Source organism: Rhinichthys klamathensis, unplaced genomic scaffold (genome assembly GCF_029890125.1).
Source record: "Rhinichthys klamathensis goyatoka isolate OS25496 unplaced genomic scaffold, OSU_Roscu_1.1 h1tg000414l_1, whole genome shotgun sequence".
NCBI classification, from domain to species: Eukaryota; Metazoa; Chordata; class Actinopteri; order Cypriniformes; family Leuciscidae; genus Rhinichthys; species Rhinichthys klamathensis.
Genome location: NW_026606914.1, coordinates 755,400 through 775,874, shown reverse-complemented (window position 1 = coordinate 775,874; position 20,475 = coordinate 755,400). Strand labels below are relative to the sequence as shown.

Here is a 20,475-nt window from a genome sequence, read left to right as displayed (position 1 = left end):
ACGATGGATGGGACATGAGACCATCTGATCGTCGTACGAAGTTTGTTTCGTGCTCCCAATTTAAAACATTTACGGCATTAACATTATTTGTCATTTCGCTAAAGCTAGCTACAAACAATCTTCTAACTACTGAACTAGCTACCGGATGTGCCGTGTCAGTTTAGCGGAAGTCGGATGACAAAATGAGGAAGAGCAAAGTTTTAAAAGTGGGCGGAGCGCAATAAGGTGAATAGGAAAAAAGTCAGTTGGGCCCATCAACTGTTTGGTTACATACATTCTTTAAAATATCTTAGTTTGTGTTCAGCAGAAATTCATACAGGTTTGGAACAACTTGAGGGTGAGTACATGATGACAGAATTGTTATTTTTGGGTGAGCTATACCTTTAAAGATTCCTGTCGCGCGTGTGTGACGCAACGCGGAAATCTTTTCGTGGTCGCACGTTTGTGACGTATCACGGAAAACAGTGACGTTTGTGCATTTCTGTATTTACCATAGACTGCTGTTATTTTTAATAGTAGGCTATCATGTTTATGATTTCAACCATGTTTGTCAGGCAATGAAAGTTCTGTTTATGGCCACTTCCTTTTAAAGACATCAAAGAGCGGAGCGCGAGCGGCTGTTTGATCATCAGAATACCAGGTAACGTTAACTTACACAAAAGATGATCGATTGGTTGTCATTAGATCATCTTATCTAATCCACAGTCATTTCTTATCAGACTAATCTCATGCTGGAAATGGAACTTTATGATTTCTCATCGTTTTGATTTCCTAATAAGTAGCCCGATGATTGACGGCAGCTCTCAGTGTAGTTCGGTTACTAACTTCAGCTGATGAAAAAAAGACACACTTTTCCACATATGACATTTGAAATTTACACATGCATGTCATTAACTATGTCCGATAGATTTTAAGTCAGATAAACTAAAAGCTCACGAAGGCAGATGTTACACATATGTTAGGTTAATGTAACAATAAATTAAATCGCACTATAATGTTCTCGAATGAATTCATACGTTACTGCACTAGGCTAGTACAAATGTCAAAACACATCCAGAATGAACTAGACTTTCCATCACGAAGACAGGCTTGAACAGTAAAATATGATTCTATGTAAACACAGAGGGGAAAAGACAAAGATCCTATGAAAAACACATAACTTAACGTTAGGCGTATTATAATAAACTCCTAGCGCCAGAGAGACACTTTATAATGATTTAATAATGTAATAGATAAATCAAACAAATAAAATAGTTTTACTGTGTAAAACACACCCTGAGTAGTTTGGCATAATGTTTTATTAGCAATCGAGTCTATTTATTTTCTCTGTAATTTTCGTTTAGTATTCACGATTTAGAATATCAAACTGCCAATTGTATTCTTTTGAATTATGATTTTAGTGTTCCATGTATTCTATGTATTACATGCAGATTTGAACCATCAGCTTTCTACAACACCTCTCAACACTGCTGTACTCAAGCATGTGACTGGCCGAGCAAAATTTGACATTTAAGTGGATGTATAATAAGTATCTCCCAAATTGATACAATTATTTGGTAGTCTTGTGGTGACAAACCTTTTTTAAAAATGTACATACCATCTGAATGTAAAAATTTAACCAAAAGCCACAAATTTACAGCAATGATAATTTTTAACCTACAAAAATCTTGGAATCTTGGAAATTTTTTAAGGAAATTTGCATTCAAAATCCACGTGCCTCTTCAGACTGAGTGGGCACAGCACTTGACAGGTGGTGACCAAAAATTCCCACTGGGATAATGGGCTTGTTTGTTATTGGTCCTTTGATGCTGACACTTCCTATCATTGCGAAGCATAATTCTCCAATATACGGAGGTATACCGTATTATAAAATGTAAACATTGATGAAATGTGTAGTATTGAAACAGAAGCACTCTCAGAAATGCCCTTTTCACCTCTACAGTAGCCTATCTCGTGTGAATTGTCTCACATGTGTTTGTTTGTGAACCGTTCAGTGTTGGATCAGGTTTATTTGCGGTGATGGCTATCCTGTTTGCGGTGGTGGCTCGAGGATCGACCATTTTGGCTAAACATGCGTGCTTCTCTGGCAACTTTCTGGAGGTGACGGAACAGATTCTGGCCAAGATCCCATCGGAAAACAACAAGCTCACGTATTCTCACGGCAGGTACGACTGACATTGTGCTGTTCGGCTAATGTTTAGTGACGTTTGTCTGTTCTGATGTTCTGATGCGCTTCCAGCTATCTCTTCCACTACATCTGCCACGAGAGGATCATCTATCTGTGCATCACTGATGACGTAAGTGTCTGCCTCGTGAGCTCTGTTCCTCTGCGGCTCCGCTCATATACTGAGCTGTCCGTCTCTCTTGCAGGAGTTTGAGCGCTCCCGTGCGTTCGGCTTCCTCAATGAGGTGAAGAAGAGATTTCAGACCACCTACGGCTCGCGAGCTCAGACCGCGCTGCCCTACGCCATGAACAGTGAGTTTTCCAGCACGCTGGCTGCACAAATGGTACGTGCGTCTGCCGTATTTATAAACACAATTGCCTGTTCATACTCTTTTATGTTTGTCTGTGTGGTAAGACACAAAATGAGGTTTAGCTGATCAACAGTGTTGCCAAACTCTTCCCTCTGAAAAGCTCTAAGAACCACCCTCAAAAGTGTCAGTATTTCACAAAAACATCCTACATATACAGTAGTAAACAGATAAACAGAGCCAAACATCAAATGTGTACTTTAACTGTACAGTTTGAGAACTGTTACCTCTAATGTAATTTCTTAGCATAAAGAATGGATTTGTCGCCATTGCGACAAATCATGGTGATCTGAAGTACACGGCTTCTGTCAACCAGCTTACTCAGAAAGCCTGATCTGGAGGCTATCGAAATGATTAAATGTGTAGCAAAAATGAATTCAATGAAAGCTGTTTTATTCAATCAAATCTTTATTAGAGACGCAGGGTCCAGATTTTAAACACATAACCAACAAACAAACAAACAAACAAACAAACAAAAAAACATATATATATATATATATATATATATATATATACATCAATACGTTACAAAAATACAAAAGTACCAGTGTTTCCACAACTTAGACGGATAATGTGTAGAACTAAACCTTATATTTCATAGGCCCATGATTACCTCATTTTTAGAAGCATTAAGTCGGCAGACAAATCTGTACATAAGATTCCGTAACACATCCTTATCAGACAATTTAAAAATTGGAAGATTTAAACTCCTGTCCTTCGTTCTACAAATCAACACAACACTCTTACTAGCATTATATAAAATATCATGCTCAAGACCATAAACAGAACAAATGGTTAAAGGATTAGTTCACTTTTAAAAAAACTTTTGCTGATAATTTACTCACCCCCATGTCATCCAAGATGTCCATGTCTTTCTTTCTTCAGTCGAAAAGAAATTAAGGTTTTTGATGAAAACATTCCAGGATTTTTCTCCATATAATGCACTTTACTGGCTACCAAACGGTTCAAGGTCCAAATGACAGTTTCAGTGCAAACTGCAAACTGTTCAAATGGTTTTAAATGACACCAGACGATGAATAAGGGTCTTATCAAGCGAAACAATCGCTCATTTAAAAAAAAAAAAAAAAAAGTTTAAGTTTTATAAGCTCACATGCTCGCGTCGCTCTGTTCTGTGTGACTCTCCTGTTCGAACTCGTTCATCAAAATGAACAAATCTTTTTCCGAGTCAATTCGTTCATTTCGGTCGTTAAATGAATCAAATGACTCGTAAAAAGATTTGTTCATTTTGATGAACGAGCCTTATTCATCGTCTGGTGTCATTTAAAACCATTTGAACAGTTTGCAGTTTGCACTGAAACTGTCATTTGGACCTTGAACCGTTTGGTAGCCTGTAAAGTGCATTATATGGAGAAAAATCCTGGAATGTTTTCATCAAAAACCTTAATTTCTTTTCGACTGAAGAAAGAAAGACATGGACATCTTGGATGACATGGGGGTGAGTAAATTATCAGCAAAAGTTTTTTTAAAAGTGAACTAATCCTTTAACAGCTGTTGGAGACCAGCACTACTAGGGCTAAAAAACACAAGATCATCTGCATACATCACCAACAACGTTCACTAACATGTTCCCAACCATACAACCAGTTTCACACGCATTCAAGCATTTAGATAAGTCATCCATGTAAAGATTAAAAAGAACAGGGGACAAGATTCCTCCTTGTCGCACACCATTACTAACCCCAAAAGGTGCAGAAACTTTAATGCCCCATTTTACTCGCATCATCTGGTGGGCATACCAATAAGCCAAAATTCTCACAATATATTCTGGCACCCCTCTTTGTCTCATTTTTACAAATAACTTTACATGGTTAACCTGATCAAAAGCTTTAGATGCATCAATAAAACACATCAAAACTGATGAGTTTTTATCTCTATACTATTCCTTCAAGGCATAGATGCATAGATCGGTACCGTGTTTAGCTTTAAAACCAAACTGGCTATCTGTAGAATTGATGAACACATTTATCCTATCCAGCTAAATTTTCTCTAATACTTTAGACAAAATACTGGCTACAGCTTTGGGCCTGTAATTATCTAAGCTACCCACCATTCCGGCTTTATCCTTAACAACTGGTACTAACAAAACAGACAACATTGAATCTGGTAACACACCATGAATCATAAAACCAGAGAAACAGAGAGCTAAAAGGGGAGCTAACCTCTTACTACCATATTTAAGATGTTCAGCGGAAATATGATCTAGGCCACTTGCTTTGTTGTCAGACAATTTGCTTATAGCTTGGTACACCTCATGTGACATAATCATTATCGTATCATTATTTTCAATGTGGTCAACATTATATAATTTTGCACACAATTAAAAAGATTACAATAATGCTGTCTACATAACTCTCATCCATAACTCATCCTTAGATAAATAAATCTTACTCAAGGATCTTACTGTACCACCTAAAGGATTATTAGAACACCATACTAATACTGTGTTTGACCCCCTTTCGCCTTCACAACTGCCTTAATTCTACGTGGCATTGATTGAACAAAGTGCTGAAAGCATTCTTTAGAAATGTTGGCCCATATTGATAGGATAGCATCTTGCAGTTGATTGAGATTTGTGGGATGCACATCCAGGGCACGAAGCTCCCGTTCCACCACATCCCAAAGATGCTCTATTGGGTTGAGATCTGGTGACTGTGGGGGCCATTTTAGTACAGTGAAATGCTCATTGTGATGTTCAAGAAACCAATTTGAAATGATTCGAGCTTTGTGACATGGTGCATTATCCTGCTGGAAGTAGCCATCAGAGGATGGGTACATGGTGGCCATAAAGGGATGGACATGGTCAGAAACAATGCTCAGGTAGGCCGTGGCATTTAAACGATGCCCAATTGGCACTAAGGGGCCTAAAGTGTGCCAAGAAAACATCCCCCACACCATTACACCACCACCACCAGCCTGCACAGTGGTAACAAGGCATGATGGATCCATGTTCTTATTCTGTTTACCCCAAATTTTGACTCTACCATCTGAATGTCTCAACAGAAATCGAGACTCATCAGACCAGGCAACATTTTTCCAGTCTTCAACTGTCCAATTTTAGTGAGCTCTTGCAAATTGTAGCCTCTTTTTCCTATTTGTAGTGGAGATGAGTGGTACCCGGTGGGGTCTTCTGCTGTTGTAGCCCATCCGCCTCAAGGTTGTGCGTGTTGTGGCTTCACAAATGCTTTGCTGCATACCTCGGTTGTAACGAGTGGTTATTTCAGTCAAAGTTGCTCTTCTATCAGCTTGAATCAGTCGGCCCATTCTCCTCTGACCTCTAGCATCAACAAAGCATTTTCGCCCACAGGACTGCCACATACTGGATGTTTTTCCCTTTTCACACCATTCTTTGTAAACCCTAGAAATGGTTGGGCGTGAAAATCCCAGTAACTGAGCAGATTGTGAAATACTCAGACCGGCCCGTCTGGCACCAACAACCATGGCACGCTCGAAATTGCTTAAATCACCTTTCTTTCCCATTCTGACATTCAGTTTGGAGTTCAGGAGATTGTCTTGACCTGGACCACACCCCTAAATGAATTGAAGCAATTGCCATGTGATTGGTTGATTAGATGATTGCATTAATGAGAAATTGAACAGGTGTTCCTAATAATCCTTTAGGTGAGTGTAGATCAGTTGTTACTGTGTCATATAAAATACTCATACCCCTCAAAGAGGCATGTGCATCAGCTGTACTGATACAATGATCTAACCAAGATGTAGTATTCCAAGCCTCGCCAATATAAGTATAGCTATCTACAGGCAACATCACTTCACTTGACAATCTGAGATTAGTATCCTGACAGAATTGGACAATATGTTTACAAAACAATGATTTTTTGTCTGAAATGTCAGCATTCATATCCCCAATTGCAAATACATTAGAAATATAATTACTTTCAATAAAAGAATGAATAAAGGCTAACCTATTTAAATACTCATCTTCATTATGGTGACATTCATAAGGTGTATATACATTTAGGATAATAAATTCCTTATCCTGATGGGAAATCTGTATTGCTATACCCCAGCTGACACCAAGTCTAACCACCTTTACAAGTGGTTTCACACCTTTTTTCTTCCACAATATAGCCACACCCCGGGTATCCTACCTCTAATTATACCAGTACCACTATCTGTTGTGGATTCACCAACACCATGAAAATTGACATTAAAAGAGTTCGGTTTTTCCAACTCTTGCACAGCTAAAAATGTATTTTAACCCCATCACTCTGGCCCACACGCAAACCACGACAGTTGTATGACATGACCCGAATGTCCATGGGGGTCTCTAATGAATGATCATACTACCACGAAAGGCACACGCATATCCCCAGCAGCCGGTACAGTGTGAGACCCGATCACTCCCGCCCTGCGCGGCTCATAATAGCGTCTAACAAATGCCCCTTCAGGCCAGAGGTCTTACATTTCACTGACCTCATTAATTCCTTATTCCTTAAGCCCTTATTGTTCCATTTAATTCTGGGTTTTCCATTTTCTGCATTCTCTACATTCTCTTTTAATGGTTTATTTAAATTTTAAACGCATAAAAAACAAGTTTAATCAATTGCGTTTATTAAAGCATTATCAATGTAGTAATTTATGAAAATTGAACAATAGTAGGGCCCTATGAAATCTGTTTTATTTGATTTTTAATAGCATCATAACAACTAAACGTCCTTGAAACATCAGTCATTTTAAACAATGTCACTTACAAATTAGAACTAAAATGTTTTTGCAACCATGTATAAATGAAAATGCATATTTTTCAAATTAAAGGGAACTTACAGAATCGGTATGAGCTGCTAAAAACTTTAGCTGGACAATACTTTATTCTTTAGAGCTGCTGTAAAGCCAAAACAATCTCTGTTACTTTAATTTCCTATTATCACTGTAAAGCTGCTTTGAAACAATCGATATTGTTAAAAGCGCTGCATAAATGAAGGTGACTTGACTTGACTGGTGGTGCATGGATTTCATGGTCATTTTGTTTTTCTGTGAAAAAGACTAACAATAATGAGGTGCAAGGTTAAGAATACACCAAAGGTTGCTTAAATGTAAAATGTTTTTCTCTGTTTATCAACTTTAACTTAGGAGCAACATGCAGGTTGAATTTATAACCGAATTAATACTTGATATTGTTTGAAGAGGTCTTTTAAAAACACATATGTAGAAATTACTAATGAAATCTCATTTGATGTAGAAATTTTGATGAAAATGTGCTAGGCTCTGGAATACGCCTTTCCCGCTAGCACCGCGTCATATGACGTAGGCCGAGGCAAATAAGAGCTCGCGTTCAGCTGTAGTTAGAGCAGTAGTGAGAGACAGAGAAAGTTTTAGATCGAGTTTTAGAGATGCCATAATGGTACATTATTGTGTTTGTGCTGGTTGCACGCATTCCAGTCTGGCAGGACATCGTGTCCATAATTTTCCTTCTAGGAAAAACAAGGCTTTTCGTTCTTGGGTGCGTTTTGTGCAGGTGAAGAGAGCAGACTTCACTGCCACGTCTGTCACCACACACTCGGTCGTTTGTAGCGCACATTTCACTCCGGAGAATTATAGACCTGGAGATTTTTTTGCATCACAGACAGATGGTTTAATACGGCTTTGCAAACATTGCATTTTGCTGTCTTGCTCTGCGGTGTTTCCAGTGTGAGATATTTACACACAGCGAACATGTTGGCAGCTCAATGCTATCCTGCTTGCTGGCTGCAAACTGCTGAATGGATTTCCTGAGGGGGGTCTCTGTGTCTCATTGAGCCGCGCCTCCGTTCAGGAAATCCATTCCACAGTTTGCAGCCAGCTAGCAGACTAGCCGGCGGGAATCACTTTTGGACTCATTTCAGCAGGATATCGGATATCTCCGCAGGTTGGATCGGGAAAATCCGATACATGAATTACGCTGGTATCGGTCCCGATACTGGATCGGATCGGCCCCATCCCTACCTGTGGGCCATAGGCATGCTCGTCAACATCGGAGAACTCTGTTTCTTCATTCACATCCATTGTAACCTGAGCTTGAACTTGACCAGACTCCCTCGCCCATCGTCACTTCCGGTTAGTGCTTTATAGACGCGGAAGTTATTTTATGACAATTTATCTCAAAATATCGTTAATGGCTAAATATATACTACTCCAGTTCAGAAAATCTATTTGTTTTATCATCAACATACACTATGCTATATAGGGGTGTCCAACCTGCACGTTGCTCTTTAACTTACCATAGTGAAAGGTGATTTCCCTTTTTGATCACGTTTTCTTGTTTGGTTGGTTGTTGGGCTCATGAACAATAATCAGTTGATACACAGAATCCTTTTAAAAGTAGGTGGTCATACGGCATATACCTGCATAAACCCTAGCCCAGTGGTTCTCAACTCTTTTGGCCATGGGACCCACATTTTTCCATGGTCATTAAGCCACAACCCAAATTTTGACTGGTGACGATCTGCCCTATTAGCATAGATCCTGCCCTGAGCGAGCCGCACATAGTCCGCCATGTGTATTTCCTCTTTATATAGCACCTATTGATATAATGTCTGCGCACAGAAACATTACAGATGTTCTGTTGTACCAATCAACATAAGTCTAGACTCTCGGCACTGAGGACAGGAAGTTTATTTATGAAGGAAATGTGCCAAAGAAATTAGGTAAAGTCTTATATGTTTGTGCAAATCACTTTATGCCGGACTGCTTCGCAAACAGCGATTTATAGATGACCATGACAGAACATGCTAATCGATAAGTTGAATCAACTCCAGGTGCAGACTAAAAGTTGTAACTTCTTCCTGAGTCTCTCCATTATTGTCTGACTCTGGTTCAAACATGTAAGGCTGAACTCCACTACTGACAGTTTCTGACATTTTGGCTGCGGGAGATTCTCCAGTTTTGTTGTTGCCGGAGAATCCGAAGCACGAACTGTATGGGATTAAAATCCTGCCATGATTCAAAACTGAAAATAAAGTTCTGAAAGGTTGAAACTAAGTGTTCGAAAACTCAAAATCTTACAAAGAAAAGTTTTGCAAGATCGAAAAATAAGATTTGCAAGCTTGCAAAATGTAAAAAAAATTAAAAATATCTCTGCAAACATTATGTTGTTTTTGAGATTTCCTTCTTCAGAACTGCAACATTTTTTTTACGATGTTGCGCAAACAATTTTTCAGAGTTTCAAATTTGTCAGTGTTCTCCCACTGTATTAGTTTGTTTTCCAGGTTTGAAACCTTGTAAATGGTGATCTGAAAACTGGTGTGCGAATGTGTGAAAAAAAGTTTTGAAACTCTGAAAACAGACTTTTGCAGGCTTGCAAAGGGGTAAATTTTTTTAAATCTCTGCAAATATAATTTTGTTTTTGAGTTTTCCTTCTTCAGAAGTGCAACACTCTTTTTTACGCTGTTGTGCAATCATTTTTTCAGAGTTTCGAATTTGTCACTGTTCTCCCAGTGTATAGTTTGTTTTCCAGATTTGAAACCTTGTAAATGGTGATCTGAAAACTGGTGTGCGAATAGGTGAAAAAAAGTTTTGAAACTCTGAAAACTGAGGTTCGAAAGGGCGAAACTTATTACATTACATTACATGTGCACTCCTATTGCAGACAATTTTTTCAGAGCTGAGAAATAAACTTTTTTATTCACAAAAATGTCTCTATTTGTACAAATTGCAAATCTTGTGCGATGTCCTAAACTGCCGAGATAATCACACAAGCGTGCCGTAGCTAGACATCCACTAATGACACGTCTGATACGCAAACGAATGACTCATTTTAACTATTGATTTTAATGAATAGTTAAAACAACTGACCTGTCCAACACTGAACTCACGAGACCTCTGAATCGGTGTTTAAAAAATCGGTAACACTTATAGATTAGTTATCATTTACTATCAACAAACTGCACTTCTACAGCATTGTTAATATTAATGTAAATATTTAGAGAGTCTGTATAGGCCCACTATATGTGTTGTAGCCATTAAAAAAGCGCATTTAGTTTCATTTTTGTTAAAATATTATAATGTTATTTTTTTCACATCTATGCTGATTATGAAAATTGAACAGCATGAGTAAGATGGATGCGCAATATATCGGAAGATATGATGGGTCAGACATGATTTTGACCACTAAATTCAGTTTTGTTTTGTAGAAAGCCTTTCTTTAAAGTGAATTTCGTTTTGTATAAATTGTATCTTAATTTTAATCAATTTTTCATTAACCAATTGCCTGGATATATAATAAATAAGAAGCAAATAGCTGACAATATGATCATGGAGGCACGGGCGCGATTGCATTGCACATGAGCTGGAGCATCTCATTATAAATTTTGCTCATTTAAATAATAGTGTGTGTGTGTGTGTGTGTGTGTATGTAGCCTATATATATATATATATATATATATATATAGCCTATATATATATAATTGCGCAGCTCCCCCTGTCAATCATCTAGCACCCCCTCTGCACCTGCGTTAAAAATTATCTGGCGCCGCCCCTGAAAAGGCCTGTTGAAAGGCCTTTGGTTGTGGATAATAAAATATTTCTGCAACATTAATCAAGTTCATTGATAATTGTGCTTGCACGTGTTAATCATTTTGATACTATATTTTGATACAGCACTTTGGCCAACAGCTGTTTTTTTAAATGTGCTCTATAAATAAATATGACTGACTATATTCATTCCATACGCTTTCGTCATTGGCGAAGCAGTCAGTCAATCCCACCTTTCCAGTAAATACGACTTGTGATTGGACTGTACGTCAGCAGACAGCAAAGCATTGGCCAAGAGCAGAAGGCCCTCCCTCCAGGCTTTTTTTTAAGTTGCGAAGCTTCATTTTCGCTCAGTCTGAGTTTCAGAGTTTCAGAGCAGAACTGCGTGACAACGCTGCCACAAATCACGTGAGTCGCAAGCTCGCAACTGTGTGGGCGTATCTCCGCAAAGTGGGTGTTGTAAACTCAGCTCTGAAAAAATAGTCTGCAATAGGAGTGCACATGTAATGTAATGTAATAAGTTTCGCCCTTTCGAACCTCAGTTTTCAGAGTTTCAAAACTTTTTTTCACTTATTCGCACACCAGTTTTCAGATCACCATTTACAAGGTTTCAAATCTGGAAAACAAACTATACACTGGGAGAACAGTGACAAATTCGAAACTCTGAAAAAATAATTGCACAACACCGTAAAAAAGAGTGTTGCACTTCTGAAGAAGGAAAACTCAAAAACAAAATTATGTTTGCAGAGATTTAAAAAAAATTTACCCCTTTGCAAGCCTGCAAAAGTCTGTTTTCAGAGTTTCAAAACTTTTTTTCACACATTCGCACACCAGTTTTCAGATCACCATTTACAAGGTTTCAAACCTGGAAAACAAACTAATACAGTGGGAGAACACTGACAAATTTGAAACTCTGAAAAATTGTTTGCGCAACATCGTAAAAAAAATGTTGCAGTTCTGAAGAAGGAAATCTCAAAAACAACATAATGTTTGCAGAGAAATTTTTATTTTTTTTACATTTTGCAAGCTTGCAAATCTTATTTTTCGATCTTGCAAAACTTTTTTTTGTAAGATTTTGAGTTTTCGAACACTTAGTTTCAACCTTTCAGAACTTTATTTTCAGTTTTGAATCATGGCAGGATATTAATCCCATAGAACTGTAAAGGCTCCGCCCTCTTCTGGAAAGGGGGCGGAGAGCAGCAGCTCATTTGCATTTAAATTTACACACACAAAAAGTGTGTATTTTTGCTAACACCCAAATAGGGGCAAATTGGACATGCTATAATAAATGATCTGTGGGGTATTTTGAGTTGAAACTTCAGACACATTCTGGGATGATAATATGTCCCCTTTAAGGCTACAGAAAGTAAAGTAACCATGGTAAATACACAATACTAACATGAACTGTTAATAAAACAAATTCATCCTGATTTCCATAAAACATCCTGCTGAATAGGATGAACATCATAACGGCCTGCAAACCCGTGTCGTACCAGCTACATAATATATTCGTACCAGCTACATAATATATTAATACTTTTTGGTAATTTCATGACTTAGTAATTGACGACGTAACTAAGACGTTGCATGTTCGTAATTTTGCTTTTTTATATATAGTGAATTGATTTACAGCGTGCGCAGTATAATGTCTGACAAGACGGGAAAGTTCGTTTTTCTGAGGTGACAGACTTTTTATTTTGTAACAAGTTATGAAAAATAACATTAGCATAATGACACTGACATATAGCCGGACAACATGTCATCTCATCTGAGTGCAGATACTGAATCAGTACAATGCATTTCTTCACTTAAACTGCGTCTGACAGAAGAGTCAACAACTTTGTCATGGTCGTCTTTCAAAATAAAAGTTTCGCATCAGAAAATCATTTAGAATTAAGTTTTTTGTTATGGTTGTTGTTTCTTCGACTACACACTCCACGACCCGCTCAAAAAGGTCTTGCAACCAGTTGAGAAACCCTGCTCTGAACGAACTACACTACTGTTGATATGGGTCGTGTAGGTTTAGAATTAAGAGGCATGTGATGGTGTTGAGCTTTAGCTTTTAGATCTTATTCAATACTTTTCACATGACTGTGTTAAGTAATAATTAGAGAAAAGTGTATCCTATGAAAAAAATTCCAAGTATGCATCTAGCAGACACTTTGAATTTTCAGTAAACAAAAGAAACCTGGAGTAACCCGGCTTCAGTGACACTGATATACAAGTGGAAACAAAGTGACTCTTCAGCCACAATCACAAGAAAATTGAGGATATTCCTATTTGAAATGGGAAATTGCTACAACACGACATAGGCATTGACCAATGAGTCAGGTCCAGTTGTGCTCTGGGAAATACACTTCGCTGTTTTTCTCTTTGATTTCAAACACCCTCGAAATGTATTTTACTCATTCCTATTTATCAAACTCTCCGCCAGAACATCCTTTAGTGTGTAGGTACCGAAAATGTCTTGCTCAAAGGCACAATGGTGTGTCAAATGTCTTTGCTAATCCGTTTGTTTTCGGGTCTTAAGCACTTTTTCAGATCCCAAATGCAAACGGTGCTAATATAAAAAGTGTGCTGTAAAAAAAATCATGCTCATAACCTTTATCTCCATAGTGAAATCTCAGTTGGCCATACAGTGGTTTAAATCAAAATAGTTGTGTTCAAGGACGCCATGAGCCCGGAGACTGTAGTGTACTCTGTGTGTTTGGAAAAGCTTAGCTTCAATGTGTGCTGTAAATAGATGGTGCACATACTAAATGGCTGTTGAGATGGTATTCTCAGAGTTGAGCTGCACAATTTGGCCAAAATATTTTAGTATATAATATACTTGTCATATAGTGTGATTGTGCAATGATAAATTTTTCATTTCATACAAAAAACATGTAATCTTTAGCTTTTTAAATCAGTTGCAAATCAAATTTACTTACATTTTGCATTGAGCAGCTGATTATTAGTGTCTAAGCACAGCCAACAAACCTATGTAGCCTACATTTGATCCAGTAGTCAATTTCCTGCATTATAAATGCAGAGTTTGTGAGAATGATTAAAACAAAACCCGCAATCCCATGCTAAAATTGGGTATCAAATGTTATTTTACCTGACATGCACAGACGGAAAAGACAGTATCATTCAATTAATAGTCTCACACGGAAAGATTTTGACTAGCCATACTGCAGAACCCGGCCCACTTAGTGAACCGACTTAACCCCGGGTTACCGTCGCTCTAAACTCCATTTTTAACCCTGGGTAGAGGAACGTTTCACACTTGCAAAGCAGGGTTATCACGCTTTTTACCCATGGTGCAAGCATGTGCAGTGTAAAAAGATAGATGTTAGAATAATGTTAGAATAGCTATGTTTCCATCCACCTATTTTTAGGCTCATTTTGGGATATCACATCAAAAACTGCTGGATGGAAATGGCAAGATGCGCATACATTAAAAAAATGCGCATTAAAAACGTATGCGCTCGTTTAAGTCAGATAAATAAAATTATCCGATAAGAAAACAGGCGCATTAATTGCGATGGAACACATTTACCGAATAAATTCCTTGATGCACATCAAAAAAATCACGTGGCTTTGCGCGATTGGACGACATAACTGGACTAACCATCGGACCGGTCTCGTTGCACAGCATCTGAAATGCTGTTTTGGTTGTTCTGAAATACCTCAACAAACTCTGTCGCCAAAAGGGTTCGGTATAATTCCCTCCCAGAACTCCCTTACACGACCACGTTCCTAAACTGCAGCATCTGCCTCCGAAAGCAAGATAACACGTTCAATGCATTTCGCCTGCACTCTCTGATACAGAAGTCATTTATTATATACAGAAATTATTATATACAGCGACTTCTCCTACTTTTCTTAGTGATATTTACCAGTTTATCAGGAAATTTGTTTTTCTTCTCTTCGATTTGCTTGATGGAAACGGTGCTTTATTTGCAAATGTTTTATGCGATATTACAATTTGATTTTGCAACTTTGTATAGAAAAAAAGCTAATGTTATGACTAGATGCTTAGAAACAGACAGCCAATCACGGACCTCATATTCACATGCTTTGGATAGTCATGGAAACACTGCGTGTTGTATAAACATTAGTTTCATGGGAAATGTGTCAATTGAAGTTACCCTCAGCCTAAAATTAATTCAACACTGCCATGGCCAAAGACTGTTGTGTAAAATACAAATAACTCCTAAAAATAAATGTCATCATTTACTCACCCTCATGTCATTCTATGCATTTCTCTGTCTTATGTAGAACTCAAAATAATTCTCATTTTTGAGTAGCTATGCCCAGAACATATTTGTTGCCATGTATTGACATGCATGTGTTTTGCTGTTATCGTTAGAAACATCACTCAGATCCCAAAGGCTCAGACAGACTGACGGAAACACAGATGCACGTAGACGACTTGAAAGGCATTATGGTCCGGAACATTGGTGAGACTGAGTCACTTTAATCACTTTTTTATAAATGTCAGTGAACGTTTGAGTGAATATGTGCTGCATTGTGCTACTGTAGATCTCGTAGCTCAGAGAGGAGAGAGGCTCGAACTGCTCATCGATAAAACCGAGAACTTGATGGATTCTGTGAGTTTTGGTTTTATGTCTCGTTTGAAACATATTTGTTTATGTCACTGTATAATATGTATGCTGATGAAAGTTTCTCTTGTCTGTGCAGTCTGTCACCTTTAAAACAACAAGCCGTAACCTGGCCCACGCCATGTGTATGAAGAACATGAAGTTAACAGTCATTGTCGTAATAGTCGTGCTGGTAAGTTCTGGAGCGGACTGTAGGTTTATTGTCAGTACGTCTCACTGCAGTAATGGACAAGCCCAAGAGCGTCACAGCAATAACTATATAGTCACAATTACTAAACCCTCTTTTGGCGTTGAAAAACTAATGTCAGGATTTACTAAAGACAAGAAGTGTAAAATTAGCACTTAAAAGGCGTGGACACAGTTATTTTTGCGGCTGACCTTATTGCACATGCATTTGTAGGAGTTTCCCTTTCAGGTGCCAAATTTATGGGAGGATAATATTTAAATGAATCATGCAAGGTGATTTACTAAGGCTAGTCTATTTTTTGCGCCATTATTTACCGCACTTAAAAAGCATGTCTTAAACCGGACGCTATTTTGCGCTGCTCTTGGTAAATTGTGTTGGTTATTATGAAATTAGTCCTAGTGAAATTAGTTCTTTAATTTGCGTCAGTAGATCACGAGCAGAACTTTACACTCCCATCTGTGCTTTTATAGAGTTGCGCTCTTAAGCTAATTTGCCCTGTTTAGTAAATCTGGTCCTATATCTCAATCTTTGTTTTTTCTTCTGAAATTGTGTAGAAGACTGATTTTCTCCCCATTTAAACCAAATTAATTATAAAATGTCTAATGCAATAAAACAGAATAAAAATCAAGTGCAAAATAATCAAGACATGTTCTCCACACTACACACCTGAACAAGCTAATCAATGTCTTCAGGATCACTAACCCCTTATTTACACTGCACACGCGCGGCACGGCTACCGGAGCTGATCGCGCCCACTCTAGTCGATGCTTGTGTTTACACCAGCCGGGACGCGGCGCGTTTCAGAAGCGGCTCTCTGTGCTGTTTCGCTAAACATAGGCGCTGAGTCTATTTGCGACGCACGCCGCGTCCAAATCACATCGCACAGTAAATACAAAATAAAATAAAAAAAAACACTGTCAATTTCAAAATGAACACCCTGTGCAGACTCCATTGTATTGCACACCAATATATCCTTGGTAGAAACCCCAAAATCAAGAAAAAACACGTCGGACAGGCAAATCACGTGGTCTCTCGCATCCAGTCGCTTCGCTTCTGAAATGCTCCTGGTGTGAGTTGGCACCGTGTGGAGGACGGAACAAAACCTCGTCGGAGCCGTAACGCCCCGTACGCATGCAGTGTAAATAAGGGATAAGGGTCTGTTTACACAACACCGTTTTCAACTAAAATCGTAAAACCTTTTATGCGTTTTGGACGTTCGTTTACATGACAACGGCGTTTTGGGTGCAAGCTTTTTAAAAACGGTCTCCGTGTAAACAACAAAAACGCGATTCTCTGAAGGCGATGACGTCATGCACACACATATTACGTGTTCAGTCTATAGTGTTTCATCGCCATCTAACGGCCTGGCAGCAGAATACAGGTTTTTTTTGTCGTTTTCGCGGATCCGTGTGAATGGCGATTGTCTTGACAATGATGTCGCCTGTACGTGAAAAACTCAAAGGAAAAACTTCTTTGTTTTAAACAAATCGTTGTCGTGTAAACGTACCCTGAGGATACAGGCAGGTGAGGGGTTTTCCAGCTGAACTCTGCAGGACAGCGGCTCTCTAGGACCGAACTTGCCCAGCCCTGCTCTAAATGAACCTTAGAAAGACTGATATGTAATGATACTTCTGTCAACATTTTTCACTTTTTCTTCTGCCACTGTTTGAGCTGTTGTAATGATCTTGCTCTGTCATGCTGGTCAAATTACGCAAGAACAGCAATGTTTTAATGTTGCCAGGAAGCTGCAATGCATTCGTTTTAATGGACAGAGATAACTATAAACAAGCTATACACATTCAAAACAGATTATAATACCAAATAAATTACATATTACTGTATTACATTTTTGCTACAACTTGTCCCTAAACTGTGTAAATGAATGTCCAGTACAAAGAGTTACATTATTATTTACAACATATATGGTCATAACAGTGGAGGCTCAAATATTGGCACCCTTGCACTTTTTACAAGTAATCCACTATCAACAGTTTCTTACTGAAATTGCTAAATGAAACTAAATGAAAAAAAAAAAAATTTGAATTAGAAATTAAATTAGAGCACAGGCAGCTGTAGCTGTAGGTCTACTGCAATTGAAAGATTGCAATTAATACTGTCCTCAGTATTAATACCTGTCCTCAGTATTAATACTTGTCCTCAGTAGTGCTCATTGGCTTTTAGCGAATATCTGTGGAATCATTCGTGCCACTTTTTGACATCCTGTGGTGAAAATTTTGTAACGTTTCTTAATAAAATGCTTTAACTGCATGTGAGGAGCCCAGACGTACAGTAGTGATTCTAGTAAATGATGTTCTTCTGGTTTTGTCTTATCGTGTCAGGTGGTGCTGTATTTTATCGTGACGGCTGCCTGTGGAGGACTCAGCTGGCCCAGCTGTCGGAAGCAGTAGAAACCTTTAGTATGCAAGACCACTCATTCTGCCAACTCACCTCAGAGACTTACAAACACAGGACAGCACTAAACTCTTGCAGTGTTTCCTGTGCGCTTACAAACCACACATCATTGTCTTTTCACATTGATGTTAACCGTCTAGTTTTGATTCTTTGAGTTCTTTTCACGGTGTTTTAATGCAGTTCAAAAAGATGGGGAGTTTAAAGGAGTAGTCCACCAATAAATGAAAATTCTGTTGTCATTCTTTTTTCTGCGAAACACAGGAGGTGTTAATTCACGCTGCTCATCATCATTACTATACTACGAAAATAGAAGGGGATTTATTCTGTTAAGTTAAAAAAAGAAAGTGCCATAAAAGTTGTCCATATTACTCATGCACTATATGCAGTGTTTTCTGAAGCCATATAATCGCTTTGTGTGAGGACCAAAATTAAAGTCGTTATTGACAGATCTTCTCCTCCTTCGTAGAGCTTAATTCTTCTTATTATTTTTTAAGTCCAAATTATATTTGTTACAGTTGGGTTTGTTCCTCACATGAAGCTATTGTATGGTGTGCTTGTGTTATGGACTACCTTTATGATACACCAGTTATATGATCTTATTTTATCTTATTTTGCAAGGGGGGAAAGCAAAGTAAATCATCTGCTAAACATCTCTATTTTCTGTGTTTCATGGAAGAAAGTAAGACAAATTGAATATGAGGGTGAGTTTTTTTTTTTTTTTTTTTGGATGGTTATCAACCCCATTCGTGTCTTGAAGGACAAAAGCATAACTGTGATGAAATAGAAATTCATGATTTTTAACAATGACCTGGCACATCTGTTTGATCTTTGTTTTAATTAGATTTTGATATATGCTGCTTACAATATCAGGATTTGTACTGTATGTTAATCTTTCACATTTATAGTTATCATACTGAAGGGAACTCCATGGTCCCTTACTTATACCAAGTTTATATTCTACAGACTTAACTAATGTCCGTCACCAAGATGGCTCGTGTTTGATTGATTGAGTAGCATATTTGTTTTTAAAGTCATCTGTATTAAACAGTATTCATGTGTGATATTGTTCATGCAGCACAGAACTAGTCTAATTCACAACTTACATGTTTTTGGGTGAATTTCACAAAACCTGTCAATAACATGTTTCACCCCAAGATTAAATAAAGAGGAAACTATATTGTTGCATAAAGAAAATGAAGACGATTTTAGGACCATTATTATTATTTTGCACTGTGACATTTTCTTAAAATTACCGCAAGGAAAAAAAAAAACACATGTTGAAACTTCCAATACTCACATAAAATACAACAGCTACACAGAATAATAACATGTATAGAACACAGAATAACATGTACAGAATACCTGCTATATACAGATTATTGTGAGTATTGAATGTAATGTGCAGAAGTGGTAAGAGTATGTACAGGCAGTGTGAAATTTGAATTTACATATTGTATTTAAGATTGAAGTGCTGTGAATGTTTGTACACACCATAAAAAGTGGATTTGTTTTTCCCCAACATATTAGGACTTACAAATGATACTTCGAATGTACATTTTGTAATAATGTGTACAGCGTAAATAAACAGAAATGCCCATATCTTGTATGGAAAAAGTTAGTACATCCTACATTTACCAATTAATTCATTATTTGTATATAATAGCACTTTTCACAATCCATGTTGTCTCAAAGCACTTTTCAGAAATGTATTCCTTTAAATCTTAAGTCAATGGTGACTGGCAAGGAAAAAAAACTCCATAACAAGTTTAAGTAAAAGGGGGGAAACAGTGAGCATGTCTGAGTATGTGTTCAATAAATAAATTATCAGTACATCAAGGGCCTAAAATTAAGGAACCATTAGTACAGTCGAGTGCAATGTAGTAGAATATTGTTAAAAAAGAAGGGCACATATTCCTCTTCGCTAAGATATACACTCACCGGCCACTTTATTAGGTACCCCATGCTAGTAACGGGTTGGACCCCCTTTTGCCTTCAGAACTGCCTCAATTCTTCGTGGCATAGATTCAACAAGGTGCTGGAAGCATTCCTCAGGGAGTTTGGTCCATATTGACATGATGGCATCACACAGTTGACGCAGATTTGTCGGCTGCACATCCATGATGCGAATCTCCCGTTCCACCACATCCCAAAGATGCTCTATTGGGTTGAGATCTGGTGACTGTGGAGGCCATTTTAGTACAGTGAACTCATTGTCATGTTCAAGAAACCAATTTGAAATGATTAGAG

At 37.9% G+C, this 20,475-nt stretch overlaps 1 protein-coding gene across 1 annotated transcript; it reads left to right on the top strand.

The window, feature by feature from the left end:
* Positions 1 to 440: 440 nt before the first annotated feature.
* sybl1 (synaptobrevin-like 1) lies at positions 441 to 18,250 on the top strand. Its single transcript, XM_056235194.1, has 8 exons — positions 441 to 640; positions 1,995 to 2,165; positions 2,240 to 2,297; positions 2,371 to 2,508; positions 15,377 to 15,467; positions 15,550 to 15,617; positions 15,709 to 15,801; positions 18,156 to 18,250. The coding sequence occupies exons 2-8, from the start codon at positions 2,020 to 2,022 to the stop codon at positions 18,222 to 18,224; spliced, it is 663 nt and encodes a 220-aa protein (XP_056091169.1). The 5' UTR covers positions 441 to 640; positions 1,995 to 2,019; the 3' UTR covers positions 18,225 to 18,250.
* The last annotated feature ends 2,225 nt before the right edge of the window (positions 18,251 to 20,475 follow it).

Bases quoted from the DNA above. Each gene is read 5' to 3' on its own strand.
- sybl1 (XM_056235194.1), top strand. From the start codon at position 2,020: ATGGCTATCCTGTTTGCGGTGGTGGCTCGAGGATCGACCATTTTGGCT. The intron at 2,509-15,376 runs GTACGTGCGTCT...TGTTATCGTTAG, and splicing joins GCACGCTGGCTGCACAAATG to AAACATCACTCAGATCCCAA. The intron at 15,802-18,155 runs GTAAGTTCTGGA...TTATCGTGTCAG, and splicing joins TTGTCGTAATAGTCGTGCTG to GTGGTGCTGTATTTTATCGT.